The sequence below is a fragment of the Capra hircus genome, chromosome 2 (assembly GCF_001704415.2).
Source record: "Capra hircus breed San Clemente chromosome 2, ASM170441v1, whole genome shotgun sequence".
Taxonomy (NCBI): Eukaryota; Metazoa; Chordata; class Mammalia; order Artiodactyla; family Bovidae; genus Capra; species Capra hircus.
This window is the reverse complement of record NC_030809.1, coordinates 5,030,090-5,048,610: the sequence shown is the minus strand read 5'-3', so window position 1 is coordinate 5,048,610 and position 18,521 is coordinate 5,030,090. Positions and strand designations below refer to the sequence as shown.

The following is an 18,521-nucleotide window of genomic DNA, read 5'->3' as shown; positions in this document are numbered from 1 at the left end:
CCCAGCAAGGCAGGCGGGCACCGGGTGCGGGGTGGGAGCCGGGCTTGTCCGCCAGGGACCGGCTGTAGCCTACTCCCGTGCCACCCTGCAGGTCCCTGCCCTGACGGGCACTTCTACCTGGAGCACAGTGCCTCCTGCCTACCCTGCTTCTGCTTTGGCGTCACCAACGTGTGCCAGAGCAGCCGCCGCTTCCGGGACCAGATCCGGCTGCGCTTTGACCAGCCCAACGACTTCAAGGGTGCGTTGGTGGGCGGGAGACGGGCCCCGGGCTCCTGCAGGCTCAGAGGGCAGACAGTCGGGAAAGTAGCATATGCTCTGGACAGATGGAGCCAGTCCAGGGAGGCACGCGGGGTTGCTGAAGAAATGCCGAGCCCTGTGGAAAAAGCATTTCGGGGGAAAACAAGCTCTTTTAGGAGAAGTGAAATCTACAGCTGATACCCGTCTGCATTACCTGATGAAGAGGGCGGGCCGTGGAGCCACAGTCCAGGCTCTGACTCTGACCCTCACTGCTGTGGGCCCTTGGCCAAGTTACCTGCCACATTACCTACCTAGTGTCTCCGTTTTCTCATCTACAAAACAAGGATAAAACATCACCCACCCAGGTTGTTATAAGGACCTCGCAGGTGTAGGCGCATAAGCCACTCAGAATAGTGCTTTGTCCGTGGGAAGTGCCCAGCTCCCTGTTGTCACCCCCAGCATCCGCATCCTGCAGAATGGAGAGGTGCTAGTGACCCAGAGCGTAAGAGCCCAGGCTTTGGCGTATTCTTAGCCTGGAGCTGACTTCTTGATGCACCACTTACTACTGCCTGTGTGACTTTGAGACTCTTGGCTTCTTTGGGCCTGTTTTCCCAAACATAAAGTCAGGCAGCTGGCCTCAGTTCTCTCGCGCTCTGAGAGGCAGGATGGCATGAGCCTTGACTTCAGACGGACCTGGGTTCAGGCACATTTCCATTATCGCAGAAAGTTCTCTTGGATGGTTAGTGCTGCCCTAGAGATCCGGGAGGATGCTGCAGAGAATTTCTGTGTGTGGGGGTGTGTGTGTGTGCGTGTGTATAGGACACAGCTGGACCCAAGGACCCATCATTATAATAGCCATAGTAACAGCTATTGAGTTTTTGAGCACGCACTTTGTGTTCCGCTCTGTTTTAAGCATTTCGTGTCAGTCTGCTCACTTTAGCTTCCTGATAACCCTGTGATGCAAGCCACTGTTGCCCCCATTTTATAGATAGAGAAACTGAGGCCTTTGCTCAGATTCACCCACCTGGAGGGTGGTGGAACCAGGACTTGGGCACCCATTCTTCAGTCCACTGTAGCTTTCTACTACCCCCTGGGGCTCTTCCAGCCCTGACAGTCCACGGATCTACTGGCAAGCAAAGGCTCTGAGAAGTCCTGCAGCAGAGATTCCTTGACCCTGGGGTTCCCAGATGGTTCCCCACTATCGTTCAGCAGCATTGGTTTTGCCTGGAGAGTGCTTTGGGAAATGCTGCTCCAGGAATTCAGTAGGGGGAAAAAAAAAACTTGGCTTTTATTTGACTTTGGGAGAGAGACTGACGTTCCCTCTAAATCATACTTATCTCAGAATTTTCCGTTTCTCTGGACTACCACCCGGGTTGCTGTCGTGGGCAGGCATGTGCATGGCAGTCATCCCTCCCCTGTGCCCCCCAGGCGTGAACGTGACGATGCCCACGCAGCCCGGCATGCCACCCGTCTCCTCCACCCAGCTGCAGATCGACACCGCTCTTCAGGAGTTCCAGCTGGTCGACCTGTCCCGACGCTTCCTGGTCCATGACTCCTTCTGGGCTCTGCCGGAGCAGTTCCTGGGCAACAAGGTGACGGGGCCACCCTGGGTAGGGAGGGGCCCAGTACCCCGCACCCATGTTCGGAGCCTGCCTGTACTCCGCTCCCTCTAAAGCTGGGAGGGGGCACCCAGTGAGCATCGCGTGTGCCCACGGCTGCCCACCCTGACCCGCCCTGCCCTGGCCAGGTGGACTCCTACGGTGGCTCCCTGCGCTTCCGGGTGCGCTATGAGCTGGCACGTGGCACGCTGGAGCCAGTGCAGCGGCCGGACGTGGTCCTTGTGGGCGCCGGCCACCGCCTGCTCTCCCGGGGCCACACGCCCTCCCAGCCGGGGGTCCCGAACCAGCGCCAGGTCCAGCTCTCTGAGGTACGTGGGGCCTGCTCCCCCGGGGGTACAGGCTGGGCAGGTGCTGATGCACGGCTTCCCCCCACACCCCGACCTTTGTTCCCCACCCAGGAGCACTGGGTGCATGAGTCCGGCCGGCCGGTGCAGCGGGCAGAGATGCTGCAGGTGCTGCAGAGCCTGGAGGCGGTGCTCATCCAGACGGTGTACGACCACAAGATGGCCAGCGTGGGGCTGAGTGACGTGGCCATGGATACCACCGTCACCTACGCCACCAGCCATGGCCGCGCCCACAGCGTCGAGGAGTGCAGGTGCCTGACCCAGCCGGATCAGAGACCACAGAGGCCCTGGCAGAGGTCGGGGAGAAACCGCCAGGCTTCACGGTCCCAGCCACCGTCTTGGTTCTGTCCCCACAGATGCCCCATCGGCTATTCCGGCTTGTCCTGTGAGAGCTGTGACACCCACTTCACCCGGGTGCCCGGGGGGCCCTACCTGGGCACCTGCTCTGGCTGCAACTGCAATGGCCATGCCAGCTCTTGTGACCCTGTGTACGGCCACTGCCTGGTGAGTCGTGCCATCTGGCACTGGATACTGGCTAGGCAAGAGCAGGGTGGGCGGTTCCAGCTGAGACTTCCCTGTGCCCAGAAGCTTAGCACAAGCCTCTAGAATGACTGCTGTGGCTGCCACACAAGTTCTCGTGACCTCTGGATGCATTAACAGAAATATTAGGCCCAGATAAGGGAGGTGAAAGTCCTGCTCTTCACTTTGGTCCAATCAATCACTCCTGGGGAATACGGCATAAAGCATGGCCCTAAGCAGGCCGTTCCTAACAGGAAGGAGCCTATAAATCTTACATTATTTCTTAGGAAGGGTGGAGGGAGCTGGAATTGGGAGCTGAGAGAAGGTTTAAGCAGGGAAAACAATTATCTCCCAAGTCTCCGAACAGCTATCAGGGGTAGAAGGAACCGCCTACAGAGGGAGAACTGGCCGATGGGTACTGATTGGAAGAAGAATGTGGGTTTAGGTCAGTACAGAGCAGGTGTTTGGAACCGTCTATGGAACAGGCTGCCATTGGGGTGATGAACTCCCCGTCAGGATGGAGCTGATGTTCCCCTCTCTGCAAAGCTGTGGGGTAATTCCTGCATGACCGAGGACACTGATCCAGACAGCCTCAGAGCCCCACCCTCATGGAGCCCCGTCTGGTCCAGTGTGGCCCCACGTCGGGTGGCGGGGGCACAGGGCTGCTCCGCCCAACCCGAGCGCCTCCCTCCCCTTCCCCCCAGAACTGCCAGCACAACACGGAGGGACCGCAGTGCAACAAATGCAAGGCGGGCTTCTTCGGGGACGCCACCAAGGCCACAGCCACTGCCTGTCGGCCCTGCCCTTGCCCGTACATCGACGCCTCCCGCAGGTCAGGCCCGGCTCGGGAGGGGCAGGCGGGCGGGGAGCGCGGACAGGGGAGTGGGCCCGGGGCATCCTCTGGGCAGGGAGGCGGGAGACCTGGTTTCGGAGGCTCGCCTGGTCGATAAATTGCCTTCAGCCCCTCGACCTCTCTGGGCCTGCCTCCTGTTCCAGGCAGCGGGCCCCTCTGTCTTTCTAGTGCCTCGGTGAGGCTGCAGCTCTAGAGGAGGCGGACCTCGGGACTCCCCTGGCTGGTGGTCAGCGGTCCGGATTATCCGCTTCCTCTGCAGGGGGCCTGAGTGCAAACCCTGGCTGGGGAACTGATATCCCACATGCCTCACAGAGCAGCCAAAATAAATAAAATATCTTGAAAAAAATTTTTAAAAAGGGCAGATGGGCCTCGTGGCCTGCTCTGTCCCTGTGGACAGCAGTCACTCCCAGAGCGGGTCTGTGAGCCCTGGCCCGGCCCCTCATTGCAGCCCTGCCCCACGTCCTGTCTGCCTCATCCCCACAGGTTCTCGGACACCTGCTTCCTGGACACGGACGGCCAAGCCACGTGTGATGCATGTGCCCCAGGCTACACAGGCCGCCGCTGTGAGAGGTGAGCGAGAGCCGGTAGGGGCCAGGAGCAGCAGGCCATAGTGGGTGGGGGGTCTGGGAACGCTTGTGACCACCCTCTGTCTCCCCTAGCTGTGCCGCCGGCTACGAGGGCAACCCCATCCAGCCCAACGGGAAGTGCAGGCCCACCAGTGAGTGTCGCACACACCATCTCTAGCGCCTTCCCAGGCCTCCCCCCCAGGCCCGAGGCCCTGGTCCAGCACAAACTCCCCCTGGTCCTTGGGGAGTGCCCCACATCCCCCCCATTCTGTCCAGATTATGTCTATCTTATTCCCACCTTCCCTGCCAACACCAACTTTGCATCTGCAGACCAGCAGATTGTGCGCTGTGATGAGCGAGGCAGCACGGGGTCCTCTGGGGAGGCCTGCCTCTGCAAGGTACGTGTGAGCTCCACCCCTCACCCCGGGGGCCCTGGGTTCCAGCCCACAGCTGGGAGGAGGAGGAGGAAGGAGGCTGCATCCTCTCCCTGGCTCCTTGGCCAGGGGTGGTGGCCTCCACTGCAGGCTGGCTGATGGGTCTGGCTAGCTAGACTTCCCGCGCCTCATGAGAAGTGGCCCAGCATCAGGAAGGAGCAACTGGTTTGCGAGGCAGGTGACCTGGGTTCCAGGCTCAGGTCCATCCTTTGTGTGACCATCGGACCTTTGCTCTGACCATGCTTTCATCCCACGTTGACACAATGGCGTAGCTATTAGCATCACTGATTCGGAGGTGAGGAGATGGGCGCTCAGAGAAGGGAAATGGTTTGCCTGAAAGCGGGAGCCTCAGATGTCTGCAGAACAAAGAAGCGGACAGATTTGGTAATCAAGCACTTTACTCCCAGCTTCCATCCCGGAGTGGATCACCAAGCTGGTCACCCATGTCACTATGTCAGTCATTTCCCATCCCTGAGCCTCCGTTTCCTCGCGTGAAGCATGGAAATAGCACATCCCTCTAAAGGGACTTCAAGAAATTAAATGAGGTGCTGGTTGAATAGAAACTAGCGCAGAGCATTAAACAGTCCATTAATAGTAGCAGGAGTTATTTCAACCAGGACTTCCCAGGTGGCACAGCTGATGAAGAATCCACCTGCCAGGCAGCAGACCCGGGTTCAGTCCCTGGGTCGGGAAGGTCTCCTGAGGAAGGAAATGGCAACCCACTCCAGCGTTCTTGTCTGGGAAACCCCATGGACACAGGGGCCTGCTCGGCTACTTACTGTCCATGGGGGTCACAAAAAAGTCAGACACGACTTTAATAACTGAACAACAATTATTTTCACCACGTTGCTATATTTCAAGTCTAAAATTTATTCGTGATCTCCCTGGCAACCACAGAGAAAAGAGGAAAACGATTGGTTGTATAAGCTCCATCAGTTGGGAATTCTTATTTGCATGGCGGCCTTCCCTCGTAAGCGTGCTCTTTCCAGGGCTCCCCCTGGCCTTGGGTTTTGGTCTGGAATGTGAGTAGATTAGACTGGAAGCTGCAGGGAGCACCCCCCACTCCCCCTCGCCCCACCCCCCCGCCTCCCGTGGGCCACCCTGCAGCTCCCAGCTCTGTCCCTGCAGAACAACGTGGTGGGGCGCCTTTGCAATGAGTGTGTGGCCGGCTCTTTCCACCTGAGCGCCCGCAACCCCGACGGCTGCCTCAAATGCTTCTGCATGGGCGTCAGTCGCCAGTGCACCAGCTCCTCCTGGCGCCGTGCCCAGGTACCTAGGCGAGGGGCGGGGCTGGCCAGGCGGGCGGGCCCGCCGAGCCCAGGGATGGGTGGACCCAGGGCCAAGTGGCAGGCCACGGCCCCCATCCCGGCCTCTTCTCCCGCCTCTACCAGGTGCTGGGGGCCTCCGAGGAGCCCACTCGGTTCAGCCTGACCAACCCCACGGGCACCCACAATGTCAGCGAGGGCATCTCGTCACCCTCGCCCGGGGAACTGGTCTTCTCCTCCTTCCACAGCCTGCCACCTGGGCCCTACTTCTGGAGCCTCCCTCCACGCTTCCTGGGGGACAAGGTGGGCAGGGGCTGCCTGGGGCCTTTGAGGAAAAGGCTGTGGCCCGAGCAGCGGCAGGACCCCAGGATGGGGGCCCCAGCTGAGTGCCTTCCCCCTTGGCTCCCAGGTGACCTCCTATGGTGGAGAGCTGCGCTTTACGGTGACCCAGCGGCCCCAGCCTGGCTCCGCACCCCTGCATGGGCAGCCGCTGGTGGTCCTGCAGGGCAATAACATCGTCTTGGAGCACCACACCTCCCAGGAGCCCAGCTCCGGCCAGCCTAGCACCTTCACTGTGCCCTTCTGGGAGGTGAGCAGCTCTGGTCCCAGGAGACCTCCAGGGGGGCTCCCTGTGCCCCTCACTCAGGGGTGTCCGGATGTCAGGGACTGCAGCCCATAAGCTCTTTCTTTGGCAGCAAGCGTGGCAGCGGCCTGACGGGCAGCCGGCCACGCGGGAGCACCTGCTGATGGCATTAGCGGACATCGACAGCCTCCTGGTCCAGGCATCCCACACCCAGCGGCCAGCTGAGAGCAGGTGTCCGGGGCCAGGGCGGGAGGGCAGGAAGGGACTGGGGGTGGCTCCAGGCTCAGCGGTGCAACGCGAGGCAGGCGGACTGCCAGCTCTGCCTCTTTCCGGCTCTACAGCCTTTTTGTGCCTCATTTTCTCATCTGTGAAATGTAGATGGTAGGGCTTCCCAGGTGGCTCAGTGGTAAAGAACCTGCCTGCCAATGCAGGAGACACAGGTTCGATCCCTGGATCGGGAAGCTCCCCTGCAGAAGGAAATGGCAACCTGCTCCAGTATTCTTGCCTGGGAAATCCCGTGGACAGAGGAGCCTGGCAGGCTACAGTTCATGGGGTCGCAAAAGAGTAGGACACGACTTAGCAACTAAACAGCAACAGCAACAAAACAGAGATTATAGTACTGCCTCTGCCATGAGGCTTCTCTGAGGTGGAGGTCCCAAGGAGCAAAGCCAGAGATGGGGATTTAAGTCATTGGCAAGGAGAACCTGGGAGGAAGGGAGACAGGAGGAGGAAGTGGCCAGCAAGGGAGCGGTTTCAGATAGAGACCAGCTTGGGTCTCATCACCACAGAGCCCTGCAGAGTCATCCTGCATGAGCCAGAGGGGCCTTTGTACCCTGGGCCAGTCTGTCATTGGTCCCCCTAAGGGAGTAGGTTGGTGGGACCTCTCCTGGTGAGGAAGGCTCACTCCCTGAAGAAAGTTTCGGGTATAAGCCCTTTGCCACAGTCCTTGCAGCTGCTGAGGGATGGACACCAGGTAGAGAGAGTTGGGCGGGGCCCCAGCAGCATCGCGGCAGGGCTGCCGGGAGGATTAGCGAGGTGATCACGGGTAGGACCCCGGGGACTGCACATAGGTGCAGCGGGAGTGCTCATTCACTCCGGGGTTGTGTCACCCCCAGGGTCTCCGGCATCAGCATGGACGTGGCCGTGCCTGAGGACACCGGCCAGGACCCTGCGCTGGAGGTGGAGCAGTGTGCCTGCCCGCCTGGGTACCGTGGTCCATCCTGCCAGGTGAGCCCGGGCCCCACCCACCTGTCCAGCCAGCCCCCTCCACGGTGGTGCTCTGGCTCCTCCTTTAGCTCTCCCACCTCCCCAAGCCCACCCCGGCCATCCGGCGGTCCCGACCCAGAGCAGACCCTGAGGAAGCCCCTCTGGCTGTGCCCAGGACTGTGACACAGGCTACACACGCATGCCCAGCGGCCTCTACCTGGGCACCTGTGAACGCTGCAGCTGTCACGGCCACACCGAGGTCTGCGAGCCCGAGACAGGCACCTGCCAGGTGAGCCCCACCCCCTTTCCCTCCTATCCCAGGCGTCTGTGGCCTCCAGGGGCCCAGCCTCAGCCCCATTGTCTGCCTGCCCCAGGAATGTCAGCACCATACAGAGGGCCCCCGGTGTGAGCAGTGCCAGCCCGGGTACTACGGGGACGCCCAGCGTGGGACACCACACGACTGCCAGCCGTGCCCCTGCCACGGAGCGCCCGCTGCCGGCCAGTGCGTCCAGCCCCTGCCTGCACCCGCCCTTCCCGAAATGTCCATTGCTCTGTCCCAGGTTCCCTTCCTCCCAGGCCCTCTTGAGAGGCAGTGGTTAAACCCTGGCCTTACCGCTTCCTCACGGTGTCACTTTGTATGAGATACACTTCCCTCTCTAGGCCTCAACTTCCTCACCTGTGAAATGGGCATAATGATGTACCCCCCCCCATTACCCCCCCAACACACACACACCTTGGCCCCTACTATGAGCCTGAGATGAAGCCACGGAACTCTTAGTGCAGACCCTGGCACATAGCTGGCTCTCAGGAGGTGTTAATTCAAGTGGCCCCTCCTCCTCACCCTCCCGCCCTGGGCCCAAAGGAAGAGCTGCTGACCTTCTAACTGGAAATTCACCCCCTACCTCCGCAGAGCCACCCACACTTGCTTTCTGGACACAGACGGCCACCCCACCTGCGATGCGTGTTCCCCAGGCCATAGCGGGCGTCACTGTGAGAGGTGAGGCGGGCGTGGGCAGAGTCGGGAGTTTGCAGGAGGGGCTGCCCCTGGAAGTGGGCTGGGCCCAGCTCTCCTGAGCAGGAGGGAGCAGAAGCCCCCAACTCTGCCTCACACAGGCCCCCCTCACACAGTCAGCACCCCCACGCCCACTCCCAAGAGCCTGAACGTTTCGCCTGGCATTTGAGGCCCTCAGAGATCTCGACCTGCAGTTCACCCCCACCTCCCAACACTCCCATTCCCAGTGAGGCCAAAGTCTTCCCAGAAACCCCTCATTCTTGCTGGAAGTCCTGGGTTCGAGGCCTGACCCTGCTGATCTCACTGGTTCCATGGCCTGTGGCCCGTCCCTGCCCCTCTTCTCCCCAGTACTTCTCCATCTGTGCAATGGGTGAGGTAGGCTAATTGGTTTGTCCAGCACTCGGAGATCACTGAGTCCAGTACAGGGCCCCCAGCACAGCCCAGTGATTCTTCCCTCTATTCACCCAGCACCTTCTCTCACTGCAGGTGTGCACCGGGTTATTATGGCAACCCCAGCCAGGGCCAGCACTGTCAAAGTGAGTAGGCTTGGGGAGGCTTTGGGGATCTGGCCATCTTGGGCATGGAGCTAGGACAGAGCCTCTGTTCTCCTTCAACAAGGGAATGTGACTTTACCTCTCCGAACCTTGGCTTCTTTTTAAAATGGGGGTCATAAAAGGCCCACCCACCCCAGAGGGCGTCTGTGAATGTGTCCGATACCTGCACGTGGCAGGTGTTCAGAAGCAAACACTCGTTCGCTCGGATGGAATGTGATGCCCAGAGGGTGGTGGAAATGGGGATGCTTCATGGTAGGCTTGGAGTTCCAGCTGTGGCGGCTTCCCTCCCCCCTTAGGAAGCGATGGCCAGTTGCCGGAGCAGATCGGTTGTGGCTGTGACCCCCAGGGCAGCGTCAGCGACCAGTGTGACGCTGCTGGGCAGTGCCAGTGCAAGGTCAGTCCCAACCCCTGCCCTCCACGAGGCCCCGGCTCGCAGCCAGGACGGCCGCCGGGCCTTCCCTGCTGCCCAGCCTTCGGGGCTGTCCCTGGGCCCCTGCCCCCCTGCTCGGGGCTCGAGGTGTTAGGCAGCATCCGATGGGAGCTGGGGCCTCGGCCTGGGGGCAGCAGGGGCCCCCCCGAACCCCTGGAAACGGCTGGGAAGACTGGCCTCAAAGGCTGCCAGCCGTTCAAGAGACCTATCCAGGCTCCCCACCTGCCTTTCTGTGCATCCTGCAGGCCCAAGTGGAAGGCCTCACCTGCAGCCAGTGCCGGCCCCACCACTTCCACCTCAGCGCCGGCAACCCGGACGGCTGCCTGCCCTGCTTCTGCATGGGTGTCACCCAGCAGTGCGCCAGCTCCTCCTACACTCGCCAGCTGGTAAGAGCCCGGATGCGCCCTTAGCCCAGGGGGGTCTGCTGCCTGCCTCTCCTGGCTCATCACTGGTGCCGATCCCTGTTCCCATGCCTCCATCACTGCCCACGTAAGCGCAGGTCCCACCCCCCCCCGCCACTCCCCCTCAGGCCCCCCACTGCCCCATTATTGCTCAGGTCAGCCCCTATCCCAGCCTTCCCTCCTCCCCCCAGACATGGTCTCCATCCCCCTGTGACTTCTGTCCCAGCCCCGATTTTACCAGGCCCCCATTCTCCACTCCAGGGCCCTCCCGTGCCCCTCCCCCACCCAGGAGCCTCCCTGGGGCCCAGACTGACCTCCCATCCTTTTTCTGCCATCAGATCTCCACCCACTTTGCCCCCGGGGACTTCCAAGGCTTTGCCCTGGTGAACCCGCAGCGAAACAGCCGCTTGACTGGAGGCTTCACCGTGGAACCCGTGCCTGAGGGCACCCAGCTCTCTTTTGGCAACTTTGCCCAGCTTGGCCATGAGTCCTTCTACTGGCAGCTCCCGGAGACGTACCAGGGAGACAAGGTGGGACGCGCTGCAGGGCCTGGCAGACCACCCTCCCCGATCGCCAGCTCTGAGCCAGGCCCTGGGCAGCAGGGACGCAGACACGAGCTGGCCTCAGAGCGGTGTGGGCCGGCGGGCAGGCGACAGCCACGTCGTGGCTGCTGCCTTTGGGAGTCAGACAGGTCTCAACCCAGCCCTGGGCTGCCTGGTGATAAACCTCAGCTCCAGGGCAGCTCGGCGGATGAGAGCTCGTTTCTGGCACATAGTAAGTGCTCGCCGGTTAATGATTACCTTTCGCACAGTTAGTCAACCAGCAGGTCCCGGGCGAGGCCCTGGGCAACACGAGGACAAACGAGACGCGGTTTCAGTTTCATTCATTCGCTCCTGCGGAATTCGCCCTGTGCTTGGTGTTGGGTGTTCTTATCACAGGTCATGTTTTTGAGCTCTTCTCCTGTGCTGGGTGCAATTGTGAGCCCTTGTATCGGGTGGGCCATAAAACTCGTTTGGCTTTTCTGTAAAATGTTATGGAAAGATGTTTCGGCCAACCCAGTACAGGTCGAAAGTCACAACTTATGAGCTAAGGACAACTGCTGCCCTTTTGCATTAATCAGGAAACTGGGGTGAGAGGTTAGGGAACTTGCTTGGGCTCCTACAGCCTGAAGATGGCAATGCTGGGATGCAAACCAGCTCAGAAAAAGTGAAAGTGAAAGTCACTCAGTTGTGTCCGAGTCTTTGCAACCCCATGGACTATACAGTTGGTGGAATTCTCCAGGCCAGAAAACGGGAGTGGGTAGCCTTTCCCTTCTCCAGGGGATCTTCCCAACCCAGAGATCGAAGCCAGGTCTCCCACACTGCAGGCGGATTCTTTACCCAGACAGCTCAGAGGCCACCCTTAAATACCGCAGTAGTCGCAGGTGCTCACAGGCTTGGCTCCTGCGGAGTCATGGCCTAGTGCAGAGATGATGGGACGATGGTGAGGGAGGTGCTGTGGGGCTCAGGTTCTTGGGGTGGACTCCAGGGTGGCCACCTAAATGCGCTCCGTGAGCAGTCCAGGCCACCTGGCCACACCCAGGGAAAGCGGGTCTTGGTTCAGGCGTCGCCTGCTGGTTGAAGCCGGCGTTCAAGCAGATGTGTCCCCAAGCCCAGGGTCCTAGGAAAGTCAGGGACACTTAGGACGGACGGTTCTGAGGCTGCTCTGTCCCTGCTTGGACAGACTCACAGATGCCAGACTCCCCCCAGGACTGGCTTCCTTCTAGTTGCTTCTCCCTTCTCTTCCTTTCCTGGCCACGGTGTCTGCCTCCCTGCAGCTCCCAGACCTTGCTCTCTCTCTCTCTCCCTGGTCTCTCTCTAACACCCTGTCCTGGCATTTCCCTGTGCCCCACAGAGGGAGGCATATTTTGCTCGGATGCGACGGGCTCACCAGGTAGGCCTGCGATCTGAGTGGTGTGACCATGATGTGACCTGGGCATGATGTGTTCTTGGACACCCTCCGCCCCGCATGGGGAGATGCCCGGCACTCCAGACAATGTGGGCACGCATGGGCCCAGGTGGTGCCCGATGGCCCACAGCCGGGGCAGGGCTGCACTCAAGCCCTGCGATGTCAGGAGTGAGAGCTGGGAGGGTGCTTCCCCTGTGTGCTCGGGTCCCAGTGCTGCCGTCTGTGGCCAGAGTGCTGGCTGGTAGGCAGGGACACCAGCTGGCAGCCCTTGGCCCACCGGGCTACCCCAGCACCGCCTCCCAAGCAGCCTCCATCAGCCCTCTGTGTGGACAGCGCTCCTGCGGCCTGGAGTGAACCTCTGTGTGCCAGCCTGCAGAGGCGCGCATGCATCTTGCTCCCCAGCCCTGGTGGGCCTTCCTGGCCGCCATGTCCATGGGGAGAGGACGCTCCCTAGGGCTCCAGCTCTGGGGCTCTGGGTGGGGGCGGGGGGGTGGTCCTGAGCTGGCCTGTGCCCTCTGCCCATCAGAACCGCACGTCCCTCTCAGAGGAGCAGTTGCGGGCAGCCATGACCACTGGGAGGATCCTGGGGCCCCCACAGGGCAAGGGCCGGGCACAGCAGCTCTCACAGGTAACTCAAGGCCCGCCCGGGGAGCGGCTGCGTCTAGGGCCCCGGGGAGGAACCCAGAGAGCAGAGTTCCAAGTAGGAGCTTGGGGCTGAGCCCCTGGCCTTCCCGAGTCACTTTGCCCCAGGCCAGGCCCCAGCCTGATGCCTGGACCACTGCAGTGTTCCTTGAGAGGCATTGCCGAGCTGCGAGTGGCTTGGGCGGGTTACCATGGCCTGCCTGGAGCATGAGACCCAGGGAGCCATCTCCCTAGTACGCATGGCCCTGGGCCTGCCTTCGGCCCCTCTAGCCCGAGCTTGGGCAGAGCTGTCTGCCCCCCTCTCTTGCCAGGTCACCCACTGTCTGAGCTTCTCCCCATGGCCTGGGCCCCTCCCAGCTGGCTGCACCAGCCTCTTGAGGAGCGAAAGGGCAGCAGAGACGGGAGGCGGAGCGTCAGGCGTCCACGTGTGGGAACAGAGGCCACGGGAGTGGGCAGTTGGCGGGCCCGGGGCCCCCTGGGTCCTTTCTGGCCCCCTGCTCCTCTCCTCCATCTCCCTTCTGCTGGTCTCCCAGGTGGATGAGGCCCAAAGGCGGATGGATGCTGAAATCTGGCAGCTCCTCTCCAGCTTTGCTGCCCACCCCCCGGCCCCTCCCCAGAGACTCTCGCCGCATCCCCAGCCTGCAGCTGCTCTGCGAGCAGCTCCGCCCTCCTCCCCCTCCTCCTCCCCTTCCTCCTCCTCTGCCTTCTCTGCTTCTCTGCCTTCTGCAGTGGGCGCTCAGGTACGTGCCAAGTCACCCACCGAGGGACCCCTCCCCCAAGCACCACGTTGTACTAGGCTTCAGTTGTCGCTGAACCAGCGTCACAAGTTCAGCCCGTTTCTGCACCCTACTTGGACAGATATTTATTCCAGTTGTTTTTTCTTTACACCAATCCTGTACCAGCTCATTTATGCTAGTTTTGCATTTTTAAATCCACACCAGAATAGCCACTAAATTTTAAAAACGTTCTCTGGGGTGCCCCGTCAATCATCCTGGGGTCCACAGGGGACGCAGTGCCAGATAGGAGCCGCGGCCGGTGAGAGAACGTCGGGACCCAGACCGGCGGGGAGCAAGTGGTCCAGAGGGCAGGGCCTGGGCCTTGCTGCGGGGGCGGGGGCGGGGCGGGCCTCCCTCCCGGCTCTGCGCTCGCCTGTCGCCCGCCTCTGCCGTCTTGGCCCCCTGGCCAGCTCCGTCCACTCTCACCGTGTCCTTCTGTTGTAGTCCTCTCTCTCCTACCAAGGCTTCCCTCTGCTTCCTGAAAGCCGCTATTATTGGCAGCTGCCCAGAACCTTCCTGGGGAACAAGGTAACAAGGATTTGCAGAGGGGTGGATGGGGTGTCATCAGATCTTGAAATATCAGAGGGCCCCTTGTCAAGACCTTTCATGACACAGTTGGGTAGACCAAATCCCAGAGCGGAGCTCCACGCTCAGGCCCAAGTAGTCCTGAGGTTGGACCCAGCGCAGCCCTTACCCTTCAGCGAGCCACAGGCCCCTCTCTGAACCAGGAGGCAAGACACGTCTTCTTTGATCTGCCTTTACCCTGTCCCCAGGTCACTGGCCTGGCTACCGGGCGGTATTTATTCACTCGGGAGCATTAAGTGCTTACCACGTGCTGCATCGCTGTCGTTCCGTCGCTCAGTCGTGTCCGACCCTTTGCGACCCCATGGACTGCAGCAAACCAGGCTTCTTCCCTGTCCTTCACCACCTCCCAGAGCTTGCTCAAACTCACGTCCGTTGAGTCGATGGTGCCATCCAACCATCTCATCCTCTGTCATCCCCTTCTCCTCCCGCCTTCGATCTTTCCCAGCATCAGGGTCTTTTCCAAAGAGTCAGTTCTTCGCGTCAGGTGACCAAAGTACTGGAGCTTCAGCTTCAGCATCAGTCCTTCCAGGGGATATTCAGGACTGATTTCCCTTAGGACTGACCGGTTGGGCCTCCTTGCTCTCCAAGGGTCTCTGTATTGTGTGCCGGCTTCTGCTGCTGCAGAGTCGGGGCTCTAGAGCACGGGCTCAGCAGTTGTGGCCCGCTGGCTCAGTTGCCCCATGGCGTGTGGAGTCTTTCCAGAGCAGGGACCGTCCCCTGCACTGGCAGACAGGCACTTACCCGCTGGCCCACCGGGGAGGTTCTAGCACGCCATTTGTATTTGTATTGTTCCAAAAGAGATTTAGGGTGCCTTTTAAGAATACAGAAAATAGGCAATAAAGTAACATTCAGAGAAGACAAGACAGTTTGGTCCAGGGGGAAATGAAGATAGGAAAAATCTGCTGGAACCAGCGTGGAGCTAGTTCAGAGAGGAGCCGGCTAGCACTGAGGCTGTGGGCTTGGCCGACTGTGCTGAGTGCAGGGTTTTATGTGGCCTTTATTACTTAATCCTCATTCTACCTTTTAACATACGTATTAATATTACTTTTATTCCCATTTCCATGAGAGGCAAGGTGGGCTCAGAGAAATTAAGTGACGTGTCCAAGGCTGTTCAAACAGTACAGCTGGGCTTGAACCCCCATATTAGACCACAGAGCCTACTCCCTTAGCTGCCCTCCTCTACAGCCTGTAGCTTGATCTTAGACATAGCAGTGAACTTGCTGGCATCCAAAGAAAATGGGAGGGCAGCTGTTTCATGGTTATCTGGTTCTGCCCATAAATCCTTCCCTCAGCCTGAACTTGTGGAGAACGTCCTCAGGGCCTGTGTAGCCCAGGTCCTGGCATGTCGTCAGTAGCTGTTTATTAGATGCTCGCCATCTGGCAATGACGACCCTGTGTGCAAGACAGCAAAAAAGACACAGATGTGTATAACGGACTTTTGGACTCAGAGGGAGAGGGAGAGGGTGGGCTGATTTGGGAGAATGGCATTCTAACATGTATACTATCATGTAAGAATCGAATCGCCAGTCTATGTCTGACGCAGGATACAGCATGCTTGGGGCTGGTGCATGGGGATGACCCAGAGAGATGTTATGGGGAGGGAGGTGGGAGGGGGGTTCATGTTTGGGAACGCATTTAAGAATTAAAGATTTTAAAATTAAAAAAAAAATAAAATAGATGCTCGCCATCTGAATGAACACAAATGAACAAATGGACTAGGCCTGACGCAGTGTGGCGTTGATCCAGACATCTGCCCTGGAGGCAGAGAGAGAAAGGGAAGTCGTGTGGGGCTGAGCTGGGGTCTTGGCTGCTCACGCGGGAAGCCCCCAGCAGCAAACAGAAGGACTCTTCCAGTTGTGAGCAGCGGGAAGGCCAAGTCTAGTGGGCTTGTCTGCAACAAAGAATCTGTCAGCTCCTGCAACTACAGAACCCAAGGGTATCTGGTATCAGGCATGGCTGGATCGAGGGACTCGTTAGGACTTCATCTCACTTGGCACCATCCTCTAGCTTCCCATCTGACTAGTCAGGGGAGTTTTTCTGTTCCAGCAGAGCGGACATGCCAGGTTCACGTGTTCATGCCAGGTTCACGTGTTCATGCCAGGTTCACGTGTTCATGCCAGGTTCACGGAGCAGAGAAGGGAAGTGGTGGAATATGCAGACTGGCCCGGCCTGGCTCGGGTCACCCCTGCAGAGGAGGAGCGGGCGGGCCCTCAGACCACACAGCCTGCCCGTAGGACGTAGCTTCCTCTGGAGGAAACCAGGACTGCAGTTTGCAAAAGCGGGGGACATGGATTCTGAGCAAACAGAAGCCGCCTACCCAGACGGCAGGAGTTCTGAGGGGCCGTCAGCCTCCCCTGCCGCCCCTGCCGTGGCTGAGGACTTGGGAGCCTTCTGCACCCTCCCATGGTGCTCACGGTCATTACCCCTGTCTGCTTTATGAGAAATTCCATTATTGGAAGGGACTTTGAGCTTGTTTGCTGGGATCAAGAGACCGCGGGAAAGGGGGAACCTACAAGACAGAATAGAGGCTTCTCAGGGGCACGCTGCCCCCAGGTCTGAGACTGAGGGAACTGATGGTGTCCAGTCGGCTAGGTGACCATGGGCCTCTGGTTGGCTGGGGGGACAGCACAGGGGCAGAAAGGCCTTCTGAGCCTCCGCCCCCTCACCTGTCGGGTCACGCAGATCCCAGAGGAGGGCAGAGTCAGGGTGCGACTGCAGGGCTTGCCTCTTGCAGGTGGCGGCCTATGGCGGGAAGCTGCGATACACCCTGTCCTACACAGCGGGGGCCCAAGGCAGCCCACTCTCTGACCCTGACGTCCAGATCACGGTGAGCACGGGGCTTCCACGCCAGGGGGGAAGAAGAGGGGCAGCAGAGGCCAGGGGGCATCCTTGATGTTTCTGCCCTTTCAGTCCAGCGCTCAGCTGGCCCGGCACCCACCCCCTGGTTAGGCCCTTGTCCCCACTGCACCATGTGTCTGGATACTACAGAGGCCGAGGCCCGGCTCCAGGGCCTGTACCTGACTCCTTAGGGCACAGGGGCTTGGGAGATTGGGGAGATGGGAGGCTGGGACTGGGGGAGGTCCTACTGTACCCAAGAGCCCTTTGGTTCCCCTCCAATTCTGCTGGTGTCTCCCCAGGGCAACAACATCATGCTGGTAGCCTCCCAGCCAGCACTGCAGGGCCCAGAGAGGAAGAGCTACGAGGTCGTTTTCCGAGAGGTGAGAGGCACTCGGCCACACCGTGTCTGACCCTCCCCAGCCTGCTTTGGAGCCTGGCTTTGACGCCAGCTTCCCCTGCCTCTTACTCCACCCTGGTCCTCAGCTCACTGTCCTCAGCCAGTGCCTAGGAGGCAGGGGTTGGGGGTGGGGGTGCTACAGGGCCAAGCCCTCACCTTCATCTGCTGTTGTCCCCCCGACCCAGGAATTCTGGCAGCGGCCTGATGGGCAGCCAGCCACCCGTGAGCACCTCCTGATGGCGCTGGCTGACCTGGACGAGCTCCTGGTCCGGGCCACGTTCTCCTCCATGCCGTTGGCGGCCAGCATCAGCGGGGTCAGCCTTGAGGTCGCCCAGCCAGGCCCCTCCGAGGGACCCCGGGCCCTGGAGGTGGAGGAATGCCGCTGCCCCCCGGGCTACGTCGGCTTGTCCTGCCAGGTGAGCATGGCCCACCCAGCTGCCTCTGCACCAGCACAGCTGAGTCCGCAAGAGGGCAGCTGGGATTTCCACGGCCTGTGAGCGCCATGGGACTTCCCAGGTGGCACTAGTGGTAAAGAACCCATCTGTCAATGCAAGAGAGGCGTGAGAGACCCAGGTTCGATCCCTGGGTCAGGAAGACCTCCTGGAGGAGGACATGGCAACCCACTCCAGTATTCTTGCCTGGAAAACCCCATGGACAGAGGAGCCTGGTGGGCTATGGTCCATAGGGTCTCAGAGTTGAACACGATTGAAGCGACTTAGCACGCACACACGTAATCACCATCATAACTTTAATATGCTCGGCGACAGGGCATATGTTCTTCCCAGCAGTGCTGAGAGAGGTATAATTGTCCCCTTTTAACAGATTATTTTTAAAAAATGAGGCTCTGAAAGGTGTGTGACTTACCCAAGGGCATGCAGCTACACCCTGCAGAGTTAAGACCCAGCTCTCCCTCTCAGGGTGCTCCCCAGAGACATGGAGACAAACGGAGACACCCAGAGTTAGCCCAAAGCAGAGCCTGGAGATGCCTCCGAGTGGTGAACAGCGTGGATGGAGGGAGGCTTCTAGGCAGGAGGACAGAATACACTGAAGTGTCAGGAGGGATGTGTGGGGACAGAGCCTGTGATGCAGAAGGGTCACCCCTGGGAAGCTGGGGGGCGCGCTTCTTCAGACCTGGAGTAAGGCTTCCCCAGCAGGGACTACTGCCAAGCTGTAGAGGAACGCTGGGGTTGGGACTGGGCCCCAGGAAAATTCCTCTGCCCACCGTGACTGAGATGGATGGGGCCAGGGGAGAGACAGAGCTCGACTGGGAGGGAAGGGCGCTGGGGAGTGGAAGGGAGGACAGACGGTTGGAG

General features: G+C 60.0%; 1 protein-coding gene across 1 annotated transcript in view; it reads left to right on the top strand.

Annotated features, from left to right (window-relative positions):
* The window catches only part of HSPG2 (heparan sulfate proteoglycan 2), a 75,284-nt gene that overhangs the window by 15,675 nt on the left and 41,088 nt on the right, over positions 1-18,521 (top strand). The window contains exons 13-36 of the mRNA XM_018066238.1: positions 92-238; positions 1,666-1,829; positions 1,985-2,164; positions 2,255-2,451; positions 2,557-2,704; positions 3,424-3,551; positions 4,056-4,142; positions 4,232-4,290; positions 4,469-4,536; positions 5,701-5,841; positions 5,964-6,140; positions 6,247-6,426; positions 6,533-6,651; positions 7,536-7,647; positions 7,802-7,915; positions 8,001-8,128; positions 8,537-8,623; positions 9,125-9,174; positions 9,489-9,586; positions 9,868-10,008; positions 10,362-10,553; positions 16,708-16,800; positions 17,111-17,191; positions 17,394-17,624. Of these exons, the coding sequence (XP_017921727.1) occupies positions 92-238; positions 1,666-1,829; positions 1,985-2,164; positions 2,255-2,451; positions 2,557-2,704; positions 3,424-3,551; positions 4,056-4,142; positions 4,232-4,290; positions 4,469-4,536; positions 5,701-5,841; positions 5,964-6,140; positions 6,247-6,426; positions 6,533-6,651; positions 7,536-7,647; positions 7,802-7,915; positions 8,001-8,128; positions 8,537-8,623; positions 9,125-9,174; positions 9,489-9,586; positions 9,868-10,008; positions 10,362-10,553; positions 16,708-16,800; positions 17,111-17,191; positions 17,394-17,624 (3,122 nt within the window). The remainder of the gene's footprint in view (positions 1-91; positions 239-1,665; positions 1,830-1,984; positions 2,165-2,254; positions 2,452-2,556; positions 2,705-3,423; positions 3,552-4,055; positions 4,143-4,231; positions 4,291-4,468; positions 4,537-5,700; positions 5,842-5,963; positions 6,141-6,246; positions 6,427-6,532; positions 6,652-7,535; positions 7,648-7,801; positions 7,916-8,000; positions 8,129-8,536; positions 8,624-9,124; positions 9,175-9,488; positions 9,587-9,867; positions 10,009-10,361; positions 10,554-16,707; positions 16,801-17,110; positions 17,192-17,393; positions 17,625-18,521) is intronic.